This window comes from Aptenodytes forsteri, unplaced genomic scaffold, assembly GCF_000699145.1.
Source record: "Aptenodytes forsteri isolate BGI_AS27 unplaced genomic scaffold, ASM69914v1 Scaffold9, whole genome shotgun sequence".
Taxonomy (NCBI): Eukaryota; Metazoa; Chordata; class Aves; order Sphenisciformes; family Spheniscidae; genus Aptenodytes; species Aptenodytes forsteri.
Genome location: NW_008796217.1, coordinates 4,219,897 through 4,237,962, shown reverse-complemented (window position 1 = coordinate 4,237,962; position 18,066 = coordinate 4,219,897). Strand labels below are relative to the sequence as shown.

Here is an 18,066-nt window from a genome sequence, read left to right as displayed (position 1 = left end):
GTTGCTGTCGGTGCCGACAGGTCCCCCAGCCCGATCTGCTCACACCCCTCCTGCGTTTGGCACTTCGCAGGTGCCCAAGCGTTTCTGTGCCTCCCCCTGCGTACCCCCTCCGTGCCCACAGAGGTGAATTTGCAGGAGCAGGGAAGGGGCCTGATGCTGAGGAGGCTTTTGTCCCCCTCTCTGGCTCCCAGCAGCGTCCCCAGTGTGCTGCTGTGGAGGCATCAGGCCCTGCCGGGAAATCAAAATGGGAATCAGGCTTTCCCTGCCTGAAAGTCCCCCCTGCCTGCCTGCGGCTGCGGGGTGACCTTTCTGTTTTTCAGTGTATGCTTTGCAGAGCACCTGGCTTGTGAAGTGTTACCCAGTTAAGCTGGAATCAAGACAGGACAACGCCAGCCCCTCCTGGTCCTAAAAAGGTACTCTTCAGCTCTCTCTGTGGCAAACTCCTCCAAACAGTGACCTGACAGTTAGGGCCTGCTGCCCTGCCATGGCTCACTTGCAGAGGGAACTGCCCCTGGCTTCTGGGGGCCTCCTGCTAAAACCAACACCTGCCCATCCAAACCGATTTAAAACAGACCAAAAAATCTGCTTTTGCATTTGCCTTCCTGTGCTTCTGCCTTTAATGCTCCTATTTTCTAGCTCCTAGTCTGTAAAAGCTAGAAACTTCCTGTGCGTGAAATAAAATGGATGGAACTGCCGTTTTGTCGCGTTTCCAGAAGCCGTCCTGATACCACCAGACACCATCAGGCCCGCAGCAAAAACACGAAGCCCGGTAACGCAAGTCTTGCAGTGTATACCCACACCAACAAGCACAGCCCCTGCCCCAGAGGGTTTACACACTTCAGCGCTCGCAAACAGTCTCCCCAAGCCCGACGGGACAAGCGTGGAGGCTGCAGGCAAGCATCGGTACCGATGGCAGCAGCCAAAAACCTTAAAAAATGGTGTGGGAGGAAACTCTAGTCCTAAAAATATCAGTCGCTGGTGAGCGCCTGGGAGGGAGCTGTGCCTCCGAGTCACCCGCTGCTTCGTGTTTTGCCTCTCGCCTTTCGGGGGCTTTGCTTCTGTCTGGTGCCGAGCTCTCCCACTGCACCAGGCTAACAGACTCCTGTGTCTGCACAGGGCTCGCCTGCTGACTCTGCCCTCTCGGGAAAGATGGGAAAGGGCTACAAGGTGGTGGTTTGTGGAATGGCCTCGGTGGGAAAGACTGCGATTTTGGAGCAGCTTCTCTATGGAAAGCATACTGTTGGTGAGATATTTTTACTTTTTGGGGGGGATTGTTTCCTTTTCCAGAATCTTGTTCTGTGTGGGCCCCCAAAAAGCAGTAACCGAGGGCTGCAAACTGCACTGAAGTGAAGGAGGAAATTCATGTGGTTTCGTTGCATCTCTGGGCAGTTCTTGAAATTCGTAGTCCCGTGCTTACTGATTTTTAAAAGAGGCTTGGAGAAGAACCCTTTCCACGATGTTCCCAGTTACAAAATACATGAATGTTTAAAAAGAAACAAACACAGAAAGTAGGTGATGTGCTTGCTGCATATTTACATAATATCTCGTTCCCTGAAAGATGCTGGAGATGCCTGAAAAATAAATAGATATCACATGATGAGGTATGGAGGGACTGTTTAGACTTTTGTTCTGTCTTAAAGCTTTATTTTGCTTGGTTTTGGCTAATATTTAATCAAAGCGCTGAAAAGAAAAACAGCTCTGTGTTAGGTCCCACATTCTGTGCTGAACTTCGAGGGCCAAGCTTCTCGGCTCTCAAAGAAATCCTCCCATGGAAAACGGACTTGAGAGAGGAGCATGGGATGTCTGAGACTTGCTGCGCACAAAAGAAAGGGAATGAAGGCAAAGCAGGCTTGTTTCCCTCTGTTTCCACATGACTTGGCTTTGAGAGGAATGGCAATGATGAGCAGGCTGATGAATTATTCCTGCCTCACCCAGAAACAAGGGGTGGCACCAGGGGTGAATCTCAGAGCTTTGACAGAAGATGTCTAGTCCATTTGTATCTTTTCCTTGGGCCGGTAAATTAAATGTTGGGGTAAGTTATTGCATAAACACTAGGATTTCTAGAATGGTGCTTTGCAGGCACTGTGCCTTTAAAATGTGTGGATGGGAGGAATTTGCTGGCAAAGCGTGATATAGAACTGCGTGCTAATACCCTTGTTTAAAAGGAGGATTTCCTCTAATGTTGCAGCAACATCTGTTTCCAGCATCCTACCGAGCCCTATGCACGTAGCCTCGTGTAGCTTTCAGCGTGAAGGTTGCAAAAACTGCAGGCTGAAGGTTTTTCCTTTTGCTACCGACCTGCCTCTGCTCCGCGCTCGGTGATTGTCAGAGACACCCGAGCAGCATGAGCAAGGCCACGTTGCTTAAATCGTATTGCCTTGCATTACTTCTTGACCTGAGCTCCTATTAGCGACCCAGGCAGGAAGGATACTCGGGTGTTGCTGATCGGAGGAGCTATTTATGGAACCAGCCATGTACACGATTATACAACGTCATGGATACTGGCTGACATAACCGGAGAGAGGCCTCGTGCCCGGGGTTTAGCTGTGGGTGTCCCTCTGTCGCTCCTGAACGCTCTGCTCCAGCTCAGCCATTGCGCAACGCAGACGTTCCCCCTCTCTCAAAAAGATCAGTTTTCCTTTCTCGCAGCTCTGCTCTTATTTTTCGGAGTTAACAGTAAGGGAGGGAGCAGCTGATAGCGGAGGGGGGGCACAAGGGGAGAAGGAAGAAGGTAGCCTCCTGTTTTTTATGGTTTTGGTCAAATCTTATTCCCAAGACATTTGGAGAAAGAGGGCAAGTAGCAGAGTCAAGATCGGAGCAAGGAGGGGGCTCGTACAGAGCCACTGCAGTGCCAAGGGACGAGCGGCCACGGCCCAGCGCTTTTGATATCACCCGCGTGTACCATCAGGCATGTTCTGGGGGGTGGACTGATATGTTGGTGTTTCTGGCAGTCCCACTGAGTGGCCACCGTCCTCCCTGCCTCTTCCTTAGCCCCCGGGGCAGTTCTGGCAGAGGGCGCCTGAAGTATGGTGAAAACGGTTCCCAGAAGATCTTTAGCTACTGCTCCAATCGGTGTTGATTTAACCCACTAACTGTGGAGGCAGGACAACACTGTGAGGGTCTCCCTGGGCAAGGACAGAGTTTGAGGACTGGTGAATCCTTGATTGCTCCTCAGCTGAGCGGCTTTAAACTGCAGAGACCTGCTGCTGGTGCTACCATTGCAGGGGTGGTCCCTTCACGCTTAAAACATGATTACTGAATCTCAGTCCTCGTTTCCTAAAGCTTGTGAGCTCCAGAAAGCTGACATGTACATCTTGGCTGCTGGCCTTTTTGGCAGGAGGCGAAAAGGAGTAGTGTGTTTGCTGAAAGCCCGTCTGTTCAGCCCCAACTAGCAAGGCAGATCAGCAGGTATGGCAACATGGACACAAGCTGTTTCAAAACCTGTGCTTCCTGACTGACGTCAGGAGCAGCTCTGCGGCCGGTCCGAGGGCCGGGGAGAGGGGATGGGGTGCTGTGGGGAGGACTGCTGAGCCAACGCACGGAGTCTCTCTGTTCCTGATGGCATCCACATCCTCCTCCCAGTGACAAGAGGTGTGCTCGAACTTAGTTGCAGGCTCAGAGCACAAGGTCTGGTGCCATCCTCCGAGGTGTTACAGCCACTGACATGGGGGTCTCCTCCTGGCTGTAAATCAGCCATGAGTCTATGTCAGTGCTAACGTGCCTCCTGTTGACTTTCCTGTAAAAAGGAGTGGTGGCACAGCTGCTATCGGGGAAGCTATTAGTGTCCTTGGAGGTTTCACACTGCTATATAAAGCCCTTGGCTTTGAGCCTATGCTCCTAGCTGTGTGCTTGGTGATGGTGCTGTAAACCCAGTTGCACTGTGTTTTTCTTCCTAGAAAAATGTGTACCTTCATCTCTCCCTGGCTTGTCGTGGATGAAGTCCCTAAGTGCTGCAGTTGCTTACATGGTCAGCAGCTAGCACTCTTGCAAAGGCAAGACTGCTTGAGGTCAGAGGAAAAATTACTAGGGAGGGAGGAATACCCCCCAAAAAGGAGTATCTGTGTCCCTGGAGCATGTAAGCAACAATGTGTGGTACTGGGCTTTGTGCTAAACTTTAAAACTGTAAGAGGGCCTGTTTGGCTTGGGCCCTAGGATGAGAAAGGAGGGGGCAAAAAGATGAGAGATGCTGTTAGAGCCGCGTAAAGTAACGTACGTATTGCTTGGCAGCCTCTCTGGTTAAATTGAGACAAGGAATCAAACAAAACCTGGAAGGAGATGTTTGAAATGGGTGCAGATTTAGCTTTGAGTCACACAGGGACTATACTGCCACAGGTCGGGCCAAACAGTTGTTAAGGCTTGCATGTATGTATACGGTTGCCTGGTATCTGGGATGATCTCTCTTTGGGGCTTCAATGTTGTGTTTGTCCAAATCCTCCACCTTCTGTTGCACTCCTGAAGAAAGAGAGGCCAGTCTTTTCTCTTTGGTCATGAAATGGGTCCTTGACTGGCAGCAGAAGTTTGTCCCACTAAATACCTGTGGTACCTGGCACTGTTTGGCCTGAGCTCCCTTGAGAGAGCTAACAGGAGAGGTGCTGGCTTAGCTTTGGCATGGGATGTATCTGTAAAGAGGATAGGTGTTTTTCCTTAAACAGTGCTCCTGTTCAGTGATGACACAGAAAGGAGTCTTCCTTCTGCCTTTACCATAGGTTGAGGGGTCAGAGATATTTTAAAGCTTATCAGCTAAGCAGGAGGAGATGAGAACTTTCCCTGTAGAAAATACGATTTTCCTTATCTCTGCCTCCTGGCTGCATAAATAGCTAGTGTGGTCAGGTTATTCATAAGGAGTTACTTCAAATCATCTTATTAGCTGGGAATGAAAACACCATATATTACTGTGGTAGAACCCATAACGAGAGAGAATTTGCCTCACTTGGTCTCAGCTGGAAGGATTTGGGGTTTTAGCTTTCACAGCTCCAAAGATGTGGAGGCTAATTAATCAAATTACGCATTCTTCCATCTTTGTTTCTTAAATCAAAACTATCTCCTGGAAAAGCTGCAGTCAGCTTTGTATTTTAGAAATGGATGAAAATGGAGCTGAATGTATGCAACTGAGGGTCACAACTGTGCCTACTGGTTGGTGGGACCAGTACTTAACTAGCAGCCAAATCTAAATAGGCCAGCTCCTGTTGAGTCCTGTCCAGCTCTTCTCCAAGTCAGGGATCCTCTGATATGCTGTCGTTTGAGATCTAAGTAAGCAAAGCCTGTTATCCTGGAGTTGTAGAAACGCAAGGAATAGCAGACTTTAAGAGCTATTTGCTAAATTCCTGCTGGGAAGAGGGAGGGAGAGATTACATAGGAGATCTTCAAAAGTACTCAAGACACAAAATTTGCACTGCATTTACGTTCGAGATTCATTTGGGAACTTCTGAAATTCCAGCCATGAAATTTTGCTTTATTTTGGTATTTGCAATATCTCTGCCTTGTCTAGCCTGAGTGTGCAGTATTCATTAGTATATTGAACCTTTTCTTTTCCTCATTGGGAAACCACCAGGGGTTGAAACACCACCCAATTTATGACTGAGGCTTCCCCTTGCAGCAGTTGGTAACATAGATGAAGATCTTTCTGCCTCTCCCAAGACTTGCACCAGCTACGTAGGCACTAGAGAATGGTATCAACCTCCTGTCTATTCCTCTCTTTCCTCCCTAACTTTCTTCATCTTTAGTTTCCAAAGAAACCACAAGATTGTTCACCATCTTGTTAGTTCCCATTTCCCCCTATAGCTTCTGAACCCGAAAGCTGGTTCCATCTGCCCGTTATCTGTGTCACAGCAGTAGATATCCCATAATACATTTCTGTAAATTTAGAAAAAGTGGTAGCAGGAGAGGGAGACAAGGCCCACGATAATGCTCTCCTCCGAGGAAAACCTACTCGAGCTGGCAGCAGTCTGCGGGGCAGTAACTCCCCAGCACAAGCTGCCCTTCCCCACCCAGGTAGCGAAGGTGGGAGGACACCTGGGGATGCCAGCGAAGGAAAGGAAAACCGTGGTCCTTGTGACAGGGAGGATGGGATGGTGCCAGACACCTTCCTAGGACACTAGGCTTTCCTGACTAGTTCTGCCGCTCGTACAACTTTCCCGGCACACATTTGAATGGAGACTGGGAAAGTATGTGAATGAGATGGTACTAACAAGAACTGTAAATATGGTTGCCAGCAAGATGTGGCTAGCATGCGGTCTGGGCTTTGGAAGCAGGGCCTAGAATAAGGTGACACAGGTATGTCTAAAAATTATCTGTGTTTGCTTAGTAATCCACTTGCATACACTCCCTCCCCCAATGTACGTAGGTGAAATTTCACCTCTGGAATCTGATACTGATGCATAAATTCCAGTTCCCTCCAAAGTGCCCCCCCCCCAATCAAAATTTATTGCTCTATTCTGCTGACTTAACTCCCAGATCTTAATTTTTCCTCTTCGTTTTCAAGTAGGATGTTGAAAGACATAATTTTCACTGCTACTTTTAATGCTATTAGGAAGAGACTGTCACAGGAGAATGTGGATATATTAAAGACTGTTGAATTACAGTGCAGCATTTAGATGGTAAAAACTTGTACAACATTATTCATTGCTTTCTAAAAAGAAAACTTAGGTACTTATGGTTCAGTCCTTCTTGCCAAAGTAGTATTTATTGATACTAGATATTTCCTTGACCTGTCTGTACAATGCAACAAAGCAGAGCAAGAAAAAATACAGTGCTATACCAAAAAGGGCTCCATTACCTACTTCAGTCTTTAAAAATGCCCTTGTAACACATTCTCCAACGGCACAGAATGCCTTCGCGCTTCCTCTTTTTATTAACCTTTGTTTTGTCCTCCTGCTCTTAGTTTCGCTGTCACACGTTGGCATGGCTATATTTGGAGGCGAGATAAATTAATTCGTTGCAAACCTAATAAGAGTTTGATCTATGAAGACTGCACAGAGAGGGGCAAAAAGAACAGCTTGTGCCACTTTCCTGCACAGGAATGCTGCATACATCATGGGAAACCATCAGCGTGGGTGGAATGCTTTAGCTTGTTTGTCAATGTGAAGTATTTTGAATAGTGTCATTGAATATAGCAAAATCCTTATTTTCACAGGCCAGATAATCCCTCGTGTTTTCTTAAACAATGCACTAATATGGTCCCTTTTTGGCAGACAAAGAGTAATGCGGTGCTCATTATTGTGGCCCTGCAACGGCAAACAATTCATGTATACAGGAGTGCAGCGGAGGCAAAAACGTGGATTGCAGAGGGTTTATATGAATACTTAAAACCGGCTCTGAAAGTGGCCCAGCTACACTAGGGGGAATAGTTTGTTGGGACCTGTAACCTTATGCAAATGCATCCAGGGGACCACGAAGCTAAGGTGATCTATGTGTTTTCAGGTTTGGCTTGGAAAAAACGTTTTAATTAGTTCAAAGTAAGCTGCCTTGAATTACCTCACATCTACCGTGGGGAGAGAGGAAGGAGAGCCAGTATGCAGATAGTTACCATGAAGCAGGTGATATATATATATGAAAGCTTGTTACCTTGTGCATGCTCTTACCTTACAGTAAATGAGCTTGCTCCTATTAGCAAATCTGAGTCATTTTAGATCCCTAAGGGATAGAAAAAGCTCATTGTGTATTTGAGTAAAATAGCATGCAACTTTGCTTGCATGCAAACATCCCCTTCCCTTTCTGGCTTGATTTCACTTGTTGGTTAGTTGTACCACCAACACACATTCATTTCCAGAATTATTCCTTTGACTCCTGCTTCTGCCATGTGATCCAGCTCAGTATGAAGCAAAGAAGTAGGCTCAAGATGTTAGTACTTGACTGTCTGGTGTTCCTTGGCTGTTCTTCCAAAAGGGTATGTTTGGGCAGGCCCGTTCGCAGCATGTTTGGCACAGAACTGGTACACTGGGTGGTTGGAGTTTGGGAAACCTGGGGGAAGAGCCATATATCTTATCCTATCCTGAATGTGCATCTTGTGTAGATTAATTTTACAGGCATAATCATGTGCTCATATATTAGATGGTTGTATTTACACAGTGTTGCTATTGTAAATAGCTGGTACGGTGATCTGTGAATACAGCCCTTCATGGGGATGTCAGGCAACGTTGAGTCCAGGTCAAGTCACTCTGGAAAACATGCACTGAAAGCTATTGTGGGGTAAAATTCTGCTGTACTGCAAATAAAACTGGTGCTGTGCTTACACCAAGTTGAACTTTCCTGCTTGTTTTAAAACAGGCTTAGAAGAGGGTGCCACAATGGAAGATGTGTATTTGGCATCAGTGGAGACAGACCGAGGTGTGAAGGAACAGTTACGGCTTTATGACACCAGGGGTCTGCAGGAGGGCGTAGAATTGCCAAAACACTATTTCTCTGTCGCTGATGGCTTCGTTCTCGTGTATGCCGTGACCAGCCTCGAAGCCTTCCAAAGAGTTGAACTGCTCAAAAAGGAGATCGACGTCTTTAGAGACAAAAAAGAGGTAAATGCATGGTGCCTTAACTGCTTGGCTTACCGGTGTATCAGTGATAGGAAGTTAAGGTTGTAAAGCATAGATTTTGATTCTGTAAAACTCTCATACAAAGGAAAACTAATGTACCCACAGCCTTGGGCAATCCAGCAAAAGGAAGCTTTCTCATGCTGGGGAAGCTAATTCACGTGCCATGCAGGTCATGCAAAAGAACACTTTTTTTTTTTTCCTCCTTACTCCTTTACTACCACAGCCTTGGGCAATCCAGCAAAAGGAAGCTTTCTCATGCTGGGGAAGCTAATTCACGTGCCATGCAGGTCATGCAAAAGAACACTTTTTTTTTTTTCCTCCTTACTTCCTTTACTACAGCTAAAATTCAGTTAGCTGAATGCATCAGCCAGGACACTTATGACTAATAAAGCATATGGTCTACAGCAGTGCAGTTCATATGTTTTTTTAGATATTGTACACAGGAAGTCAAGTGCATAGAAAAATATAACGAAGGGCATTATCTTTGTTTGTTTTGTATTCATGTACTTGATGGCTTACAAACTAGTGTAATTGACAATGGGTCTCCCAGACAATAGTCAATTGGCAAAGCGGCTTTAATGTATTTTAACAACCATATTGAATCAATTCAATTGTGTGAAATGACTGCTCTATTTTCCCTTAGAAAGCAGCTAGTGTTTTCAGCTGACAGTGTTCCAGCTTAGCTAAACAAATACAACTTGCATGTGGCATTAGCATTATGGCTTTTCTTACAGTATCTTTATATTCTCAAGTAGTTTTCCCTGTTAAATGTCTTTAGCCTACAGCTTTCCAAGCGTCTATTTTATGCTGTTAAAAAAAAATAAAAGTGCATGAAGAATTAATTGGATAATGGTAGGGAGAGACTTCACAAAAATGTAACTTGTTTAGTACTGACAGCACATAGGGTGGTGGAGGAAGGCAGGCTTTGAGTTTGACAGCAGCCAAACGTGCACTCACAGGAGAGGTATGTTAGCTGGTAGGGCTGGTGTGAGCTGCAGATTGTCACGTATATCAGGGATACGGGAGTCAATCATAACTCCCCTGCAGGGCAAGGAAAGGTGGACAAGCAGGAAATCTTTCCCAGGCGCTGTGTTTGTGAGGGCCCTGATTTGTTACTTTACAGCATGTTGTAATGCGGAGAGGGAGTCACAGCCCCAACAGGATCTGCGTCCCTCTCTCTGTGTTACCTGCCAGAACTCTTCTCTCTCGTTGCACGCAGGTATTTTAGAAAACAGCTAATTTGCTTACCCTCTGGGAGAGTTTAAAGTTGTGATCCTGACTGAGGATAACATAGTCAAAAGAGTGGTGCCCACAATAAGCTGGATAAATTAGTTTTATTCCTGTGATTTCTAGTCCATATAAAATATGCTTTGAAGCAGGTAGAAGGTGACATCAGGAGTCCTACCTTAAGATAGCATCAGGAGGCTTAAAGTTTGGGCTCTGCCAGAATGCATCCTTAACTGAATTAGGGATGTGTCTCCACACATGGTGCTTTGGAGCTGGCAGAACTTCACCTTGTTGAGTGGCACAGTCCCCCGTTGTGTGGCAGATGACAGAAAGCACTGATGGCTGGTTCCTTGCCTCTGCTGGCTGCGGGGGCTCTCCAGCACGCACCTTAAAGCCTGGCCAAATTTTAAACTAAATAGAGGTTGTGTTCTCTCACACTGACAGAGCTTAACCATAGGTAAAATTCAGTTGGAGCATGCGGTAAATGCGCCTGAAGATTATAGCTTCTTTCAAAGCCTTCGCAGAGGGAAAAACATTTTTTCCAAACACCATGGATGGGCTGCTATAGAAAAAGAAAGGAAGCCTCAGACCTCACAAGAACAGGACAAACATCTCTAGCTGGAAAGAAACAGAAGACATCCTGGAGTTAGCCTGATGAACAGGAAAGAGCAAGCAGGTGTGGCCACAGCAAAAACCCCAATCATCAGCAAGAGAGGACTTTATCACTTGATCTTTGTCAAACCACTGGCGTAGAGATGAGACCAGAGTTTGATTAAGGACCTTGAGCTATAAATATAGGCCTGGCTTCCCCTAAGAGCTGACGCTGGTAAAATATTTTTAGAAAACGGTTAACTTGAAGTTACTGCTCCTGCCTATTTTAAGTGGCCAGCACCACCTTCAGCACTTCCTAGAACTGAAGTACCGGGCAGGCCACTGAGCTCAGCCACACTGTACCGTCTTGGTGATACAGAAGTCGCTTGATTGATCCTGACAACGAAGGGTCTGACTTGATACAGCTGCGCTGCCCTAGTTAGCTAACCAGCTGCTCTTGAAACTGCTTCCGAGAGGATGGTGCCGGTCCTTATCTGACTCTTTCAGCGACAGAAGACTGTCCGCTTAGGTCCCTCTAGTGGCTTACGGTGCATGTGGGAGCGGGCAGCCAGCTGGGCTGGGAGAGGGGCGCAGGGGCTCAGCCTGCCCGGCAGCCTGCCTTGTGGCAGCGCTGGCTTTAGTTGTATCGCAGGCTGGGGCTTGGGGAAAAAAACAAGCTGGGCGAAATCCACAGCTGTGGGGTCCAGGCTTTCTCTGCTGCCATGCAATTTTTCATCTCTCAAGCATCCGCTGCTCTGACCTACTCAGATGTCACGCTCTTACCATTTGTCTAGGGCAGCTCAATTGCCGAGTAAACGGAGAATAGGGCTGTTTGGCTCTCTTGGGTATTGTTTCCCTTTCAGCAATCGGGGGGAGAAGGGGAAGTCCTGCACATCCTATGATTAAAACCAGCTCCCAGCCCACAAGTAGATGAGACTAATTCCAATCCCAGACCCTCATCTTTCAAACTACACGCAGCTTACCTTGTGCCAGTGCTAAGTTAAAGAACAGCTCTGAACTGTGTTGCTACTTGCCTGCCGTTTAAAAGCATTGTGAGTGGTGGATGCTTTTTGTATAAAGCTCACCCTTTCATTTTGTTTGTAGGTAACAGTTATTGTCTTGGGAAACAAAACTGACCTCCTGGACCAAAGGCAAGTGGAAACAGAAACAGCACAGCAATGGGCAAGGGCCGAGAAAGTGAGACTGTGGGAAGTGACTGTGACAGATCGGAAAACACTGCTTGAGCCCTTCACCTTCTTAGCCAGCAAACTCTCCCAGTCCCAGAACAAATCAGCATTTCCCTTGCCTGGAAGGAAGAGCAAAGGGAATAACTGTGATAACTAAACTACCTTAGCATTGTCTGCTGCTGCCAGGTCACAGACGAAGTCCTTTCTGTGCCATTTGCTTATCACAGTTTCACTTAAAGCAATAATCTCATTCAGCAATAAAATCAGCAAGCTTATGGCTAAGAGGTATCCTTCCTTCTCATGGACTTGGCTTGAAAAAGTCACTGGTGGTAAAAGCCTTAAAAAGCACTTCATGAGAGGAGTTATCTTGCACCAAGGGTTATGGAGGATGGAGGGATAGCCTCTCTAGCAGGGGCTTTGACTATGCCTGGATACAGCCATGTTGAGGAATAAATCACCAAGCTTATCATTAAGCAATCCCCCTGCAGATCTATAGCCTCTAGTCATAAATAGTACTAGCTGCAATAAAGCATTCAATTTGGAGAGAGGATGTTTGAAATGGCAACAGTCCTTTTACCTTGACCTTAAACAGGGCCACAGGGCTTTTTGATGCTGCAGGAGGCTGAGGTCAGTGTGTTGTTGCAGGAGAAAAGTTTGGGGCAGGAGGAACAACTACCAGCAAATTTAGCTGCTGAACTTCTGCTAGTGTCTGGAAGAAAAAAAAAAAAAAAAACAAAAAACAAAACAAGTCTTGTGGGAGATATTAGAGCAGATCTACCCTGACATGAAGCTTGTCAGCAAAGTCTGGCAAGTAGTGCTTTCAGCTCAGGAATTTATTTGTACAAACCAGAAAAGCTCTCAGAGCACTCATTAATTTAACTGCAACCTGAAGGACAACATAGCTGTACGTGGTTTTGTTCCAGCATGTCCAGTACAAATCAGTCACATTCACACAGGTGATAATTTTACTGAGAAATTATACTGAGCAATTTTGTATGCAGGAGGTACTGCCCGGGCTCTGCTTAGTGCATTGCGTAATACTCCCACCCAGCCGTTCAGCCAAGCTGCGGTAATCCACCCTCGCTATGAAGCTACAGGCAGATAACAACCGGTACAAAGTACTGTACTGCTTTGTGAGAGGGGGCTAGGGAGTGTAGGAGGCTGCCTTTTGGGAACATCCCCATGGCAAACACCCAGAAATACCTGTACAAATGGCCTTGGTCTTAATACGCCGCACATTGTCCAGCAGCAGGAGGCACAACTGTACATGCTGTATTTGACTCCCCACGCTGGTAAGCCTGTGCTGCAGGAATCGGCTGTCCTAGGTCAGCCTGTCAGTAAACTAAACAAAATTGGATATAGAGGGACAGAATAAGCAACCGTTCCCAGACAGAGTAGCCAGCTTTTGGCCTCTAACAACCTCTTATATTAATTGATATTAGCTTTTCTTTATATTTGAAGACAAGAGTGGGGAGAGGGAGTGAACTGAAGTACCCAGTTCCCTCATTTTCCACTAAATAATGCTGTTTTGAACAAATAATGAGAATTTCACTGTGAGTCAGCAAAACCACGAGCAATATTTGCACTGTCATATCATAACTGCTGAATAGTAAGTGTGCTTAATGATTACAATTAAGCTGTATGCTTATAGCATTGCTCTTCCTGAATACGGACAAAGTCTGTCAGCATTACTAATGTCAGAGCAGCAGTACAATTCACTAAAAATTAAGCAGGTATTCCTACCTTTATAATGAAGGTAGACGAAACTGTTTATGTGCTTTGCTCAATATAGTTTGGATTGCTGTGGCCAAAGAGTAAGATAAGAGCAATTATGAATGAGCAAGCTCTTGTAATGCCCTGCTAGAAACATACAATTGTTTCCATTGCAACACTGCAGCTGAGTAAGCACTATAGCACGACCTCCCCCAACCTGGCTAGTAATAGTCATTGTCCCCACCAATGATGCAGAACAACACTCCCTCCTCACTTATATCCTACTGAACACACGTGTACTCAAGGCTTGTCCCTACCCAGAAGACTCCACGTCTGCCTGCGTGCTTGGGAAGTGGGGGTGACTTCAGAGCAGCAGCCATTCTCCTCCTTGCTGCAACCTCTCACCAAGGAATTGGTTATGTTTCTCCTCTTCAGCTCTGCAGAACCCTTCTTCTAGGAGGTACTTGATTCAGCTTTGGATCAATCAAAATAAGCAAAAACCTCTGCTAACTGCACATCGTCACTGAAGCTGACCCTTGAGCCAAGGGAGTGCAGGTTGACAAGTCAGAATTAACTTAAAATGTGTGGAGATGGAAGGAACAGAGATGACTGGTTCCCGTCCAGTTCTGCACCCCGCAGGCTCGGTGCCAATTCCACTGCCAAGACTGATGTCACCTGTAGGCTGGCAGAGCCATGTCGTGTGAGATCAGCTTGCTCACTCGCTCCCCTGGACACTCAGGACTTGACAATGTCTTAAGAATGGCAAGAGGAAAAGGGATCTTCCGAATGACTAAGGCCATTTTTCCAAACAGGTTACATAAAGGCAAACACATTATCTTTGATTTGGTTAAATTCATTAGAAATGAGTTTAGATCATTTTGGGTATTCACATAAACAACCACCACCCACTGTTTTCTTTCATAAGCTTATTCTGATGCTTTTTAAGTGCTCAAATCAATTTTCTTTTCTAAATACCATAGTATTTTATTGACAAGTGATGGAAAATGTAGTGTCTCCCCTGCAAACAATCTACACACAGTGGCTGGTACTGAGTAAAAATTAAACTCACTGTAGTACAGTTTTACATAGGGTTAATAAGTAAAGTACAGAGTATAATGTAGTAGCTAAAGGGCAGAACATGTATTTTGTTCTTACTATTCCACTGATTCAAAACCTGTCCTGGGTCACTGGGATCACTTACCTACTACAGAGCTAGACAGTCCCTTCACAAGATAATGGAGAAAAATTATTATAAAAAAGAAAAATAAATTAGTAAATTGAACCATCTTTCTCTGTTCCTCTTAAACTTCTATCCTGCTGAATAGAATCATAGAGTCATTAAGGTTGGAAAAGACCTCTAAGATCATCGAGTCCAACCGTCACCCCAACACCAATAAATAAACACTGTGCAGATCAGTCACCCCAAATCAGCTCCCTCCCCCTGCCAGCTACAACAGTTAATTTGGCATGTCCTGATAGCATGAAGCAAGGAGCCGACAAAAACCTACTGAGATTAAGCCATTTACCTCCTCACTCGGTAAGGAGAGGAGGAAACGATTACCAGAGATGCTCCTGGCGTGATGCAGCTATATACCAATAATTTGCCTCGGCTGAGCCAAACAGCTGAGGGAGCTCATACACCAAAACATACATTGTGTCAAAAGAAGGCAGTTCAGCGGATGAGGCTAATGTACTACTACCCACAACCACCCAGCAAAGGAAGGGTTTGTAATCTAACAGATTACTTTGGACCAAGTTAGATTTGATCTATATATAGATAGGAAGAGAAGTATATAAATAAAGTATATACAGAATTTATTTTAAAGTACCAAAACAAATCCAAGAGTGCAGATGACCACATAGCACTCAGATGAATGTCGCACGGTGAAGTACTTGCCGTGTGAAAATGAATCTGTACTTCCGGCCTTTACCTTAAGGGAGTGGTCAAAAATGCCATATCCACAACTAACTGCCCTGTTGCTACACACCTCAATGTAAACACCATGTCTCTAGGAGATAATCTTTGTAGGTAGTTAAAGGATCTACAGATTAAGTCTCCTTTACTCTCCTTTAAGGTGTCTTCTGCTAGCTTACCAGGACACGACTCCTTCTCCTCTTCCAAGTGGGAATAGACCACTCCATCAGAAAACCATGAAGATATTCTCTTCTTCCTTTTACCTCCTGCCTGTTTCCCTTCCAGATCTCTTACACTTTTCCAGCTGTACTTTGAAATGACGTGCCAGTCCTGAAAAGCCAACGCTGTGAAAACTTAAGCTAAAAAGTAACTAGCGTGGACTCTGTGGCAGGTTAGCTCCTCATGGGCCATGCCAGCCTGCACAACACTTACACAGTAAACAGTTGAAAAAAGTCTTACGCTGTCATTCATTGTATGCTTGTCTAGAAGTATTTTCCCAAAATAGCAGCAGTCGATGCACTCACCTGCAGATCTCCCTTGTCCTTATCCATACTGTAATCCTCAAAGCGTACTGGGAGACACTGTTCTGGCAAAATGACAAAGCAAAGCACTAAGCAGAAATCTTTTCTTCTTCTTTTTTTTAAACATCTTTTTATTAGCACAGTAACAAATGCAGACTTAAGTAGCCCACAACATACAACCAATCCACTGAGTGACTCCTATTCCACGCCTTACAGTTAAACAGCTTAAGGTATTTCACTACAGGTTACCGTAAGTCCTGATTAAACCCTTTATTCTTTTCACAAAGATAGATTGGCTTATAAAATAATACATTAACTACTTCTCATTTCATATATGAGGCCATATATCCACCTCTCCGTATCACAGATCATGAGATGACAGTCTTTAAAAAGGATTTGTTAAATACCAATGTGCCCTCCATAGGGGAAAACAATCCCGACATCTTTTTACAAAAAAAAAAAAAAAAGAAACCCAACCCAGAACAAAATAAGCCCACCAAACCCAAAACAAAACAAAGAGCAAAACCTGTGTGTAGTCCTGAAAGGACTTTTACATAAATGTCAACATATGTACCTGTACAAAATTAAGCTGTTGTAATCTTTTACATATTGCAAGCAAACTGAAAACCAAAGAAGTCTAAGAAGTTTACATTCTTCTCAGTACTATGTGTGAGCTAATATTGCTGAACTAATTACAGTCTTAAAATATGCTATTCCCAATCCTAGCTGTCTACTGTAGCAAGATACCTTAAGTTACAACAACAAAATCTTAGGAAATAAAAGACTGAATAAAATCTGTTATAGAAATACCCTACTCTTTACCAGCACCCTCCCTCCCCCCACCCCTTCAAAATCATAAGCAGCTCTTTCCATCACAGACGAATAATGTAAGAGTTTGACGAAAATCCAATTTATGTAGCGTATCTTTTGGTCCATTGTCTGGCCATTCTGTCATGCTCTGCTCTGTTAGTCATATACTGAGTGGCAATACTTCCAACCAGGGGGTCAGCTGAAAAGAAAAGAAAACAAACGACTTATTTCAGACAAGTTACCAAATAAAAACTTAAAAATAAAGCTGAAGTGTGAATTTAATACAAGGGAATCACACAGGTAAGGCACATTACAGCAATCTAAATATACTGAACTGATAGTCTGTATCGTCACTGATTTGTGTGTATTTATGGTGACATACTAATCTTTTACTTAATAAAGAGCGAAATGACAATTAAAGTTTTAAGGAATTTAAAAGACAACAATCCAATAGTCATATTTTGCATTACTGAGGTTTTTCACCAATTCATGCATTTCAGGTTTATTTTACCCCTTCTAAAAGCACCTGGGACATACTCGTTGCTAAGTGTACTTGTATCATTATAAATCTGCCTTCTAGGAAAGATCAGATCTCAAGGAGAGGTTTTATTTTTCCAACAAGTTTATTTTTATTATACATAATAGAGTGTGAAATCCGGTGTTTCTCTCATCTTTAGACACATATAGAAATACAACCTGTAAAATTGACTTTGGAAACAAAGACATATTCCTCTTAACTGGCGTGGATAACGGGTGGGTCAGAGAAGCAGCGAGGACTACTTGCGGCATAGTTGGTCACTGGTTTTAAATGGATGATGGAACGTAAAAAGCTAATCCCCTTGTTTTCAGAACTGCGTTTGTGGCTCTTCTAGCTCCGTTACTGAATTACTACAGTCCTACAGACCAGCGAAGAGTGTTTAACCCTTACCCAAAACCAGAGTTGGTTTGGAAGGGGAAGGAGTTTTCATGTGCAGGAGGAGGACCGCCGCTTTCCTTGTGGGTCAGCCTGAGGAGCGGTGAACAGCAGGCAGGTAGGGTGTATCACCTCCACCACCTCCAGCCCCTCTCCAGCTGCCCTGGAGATGGAAACGTGCTGCGCTGGAGGCCAGAGCCATGCTGGCCGAAGCCAACAGGATGAGATGAGGGCCAAGTTATTCGGGTGCCGGGTGGGGTGCAAGGCGGCAGGCGGCCTGCCTGGCCATGCAGGGGACTTACCCGGGTTGCAGTCTGTGAGGAGGGAGCAGATGGAGAGGAGAACTTTAGAAATGGTTAACGCTGGGCTCCAGTTGTCTTTTAAAATGTCCAGGCAGATGACGCCTTGGCTGTTAATGTTACAGTGGTAGATTCTTGTCCGAAACGTTACCTGCAAAAAACAGCTATTAGCCGGCGTGCCAGGGTACCACACGCGATGCAGTAATACACCACCTCAGCTGCAATAATGACGTGACAGGCAGTAAGAACTGAAGGGAAGGGAAAAGGGCCCACGCAGGCTGGCGGAGCGGAGGGCAGGAAGGCCGGCCTTTCGGCTCGGGTTCAGGGTGACCGGCGGAGCCGGGGCGAAGCGGGGCCGCCAGGCT

The 18,066-nt window shown here is 45.3% G+C and overlaps 2 protein-coding genes across 4 annotated transcripts in view; one reads left to right on the top strand and one right to left on the bottom strand.

The window, feature by feature from the left end:
- The first annotated feature begins 317 nt into the window (after positions 1–317).
- On the top strand, positions 318–12,234 carry NKIRAS1 (NFKB inhibitor interacting Ras like 1). Of its 2 annotated transcripts, XM_009288607.2 has the most exons (5): positions 345–413; positions 637–769; positions 1,117–1,243; positions 8,266–8,507; positions 11,448–12,234. In XM_009288607.2, the coding sequence occupies exons 3-5, from the start codon at positions 1,150–1,152 to the stop codon at positions 11,685–11,687; spliced, it is 576 nt and encodes a 191-aa protein (XP_009286882.1). In that variant the 5' UTR covers positions 345–413; positions 637–769; positions 1,117–1,149; the 3' UTR covers positions 11,688–12,234. The 2 variants fall into 2 exon arrangements, with proteins under 2 accessions (XP_009286883.1, XP_009286882.1); XM_009288608.2 differs by lacking the exon at positions 637–769 and having other exon boundaries at positions 318–413.
- Positions 12,235–15,783: 3,549 nt separating this feature from the next.
- UBE2E1 (ubiquitin conjugating enzyme E2 E1) overlaps positions 15,784–18,066 on the bottom strand; it is a 44,415-nt gene continuing 42,132 nt past the window's right edge. The window contains exons 4-6 of one of the 2 annotated variants that reach the window (XR_002086319.1): positions 17,705–17,852; positions 17,418–17,565; positions 16,601–16,688 (exon numbers count right to left, since the gene is read on the bottom strand). Coding sequence is in view for 1 of the 2 variants with exons in the window: in XM_009288605.2 (XP_009286880.1) it covers positions 16,591–16,688; positions 17,705–17,852 (246 nt within the window). In the remaining variant the exon portion in view is untranslated. Of the gene's footprint in view, positions 16,689–17,417; positions 17,566–17,704; positions 17,853–18,066 lie in introns of both variants that reach the window. The other variant, XM_009288605.2, reaches the window with a different exon arrangement.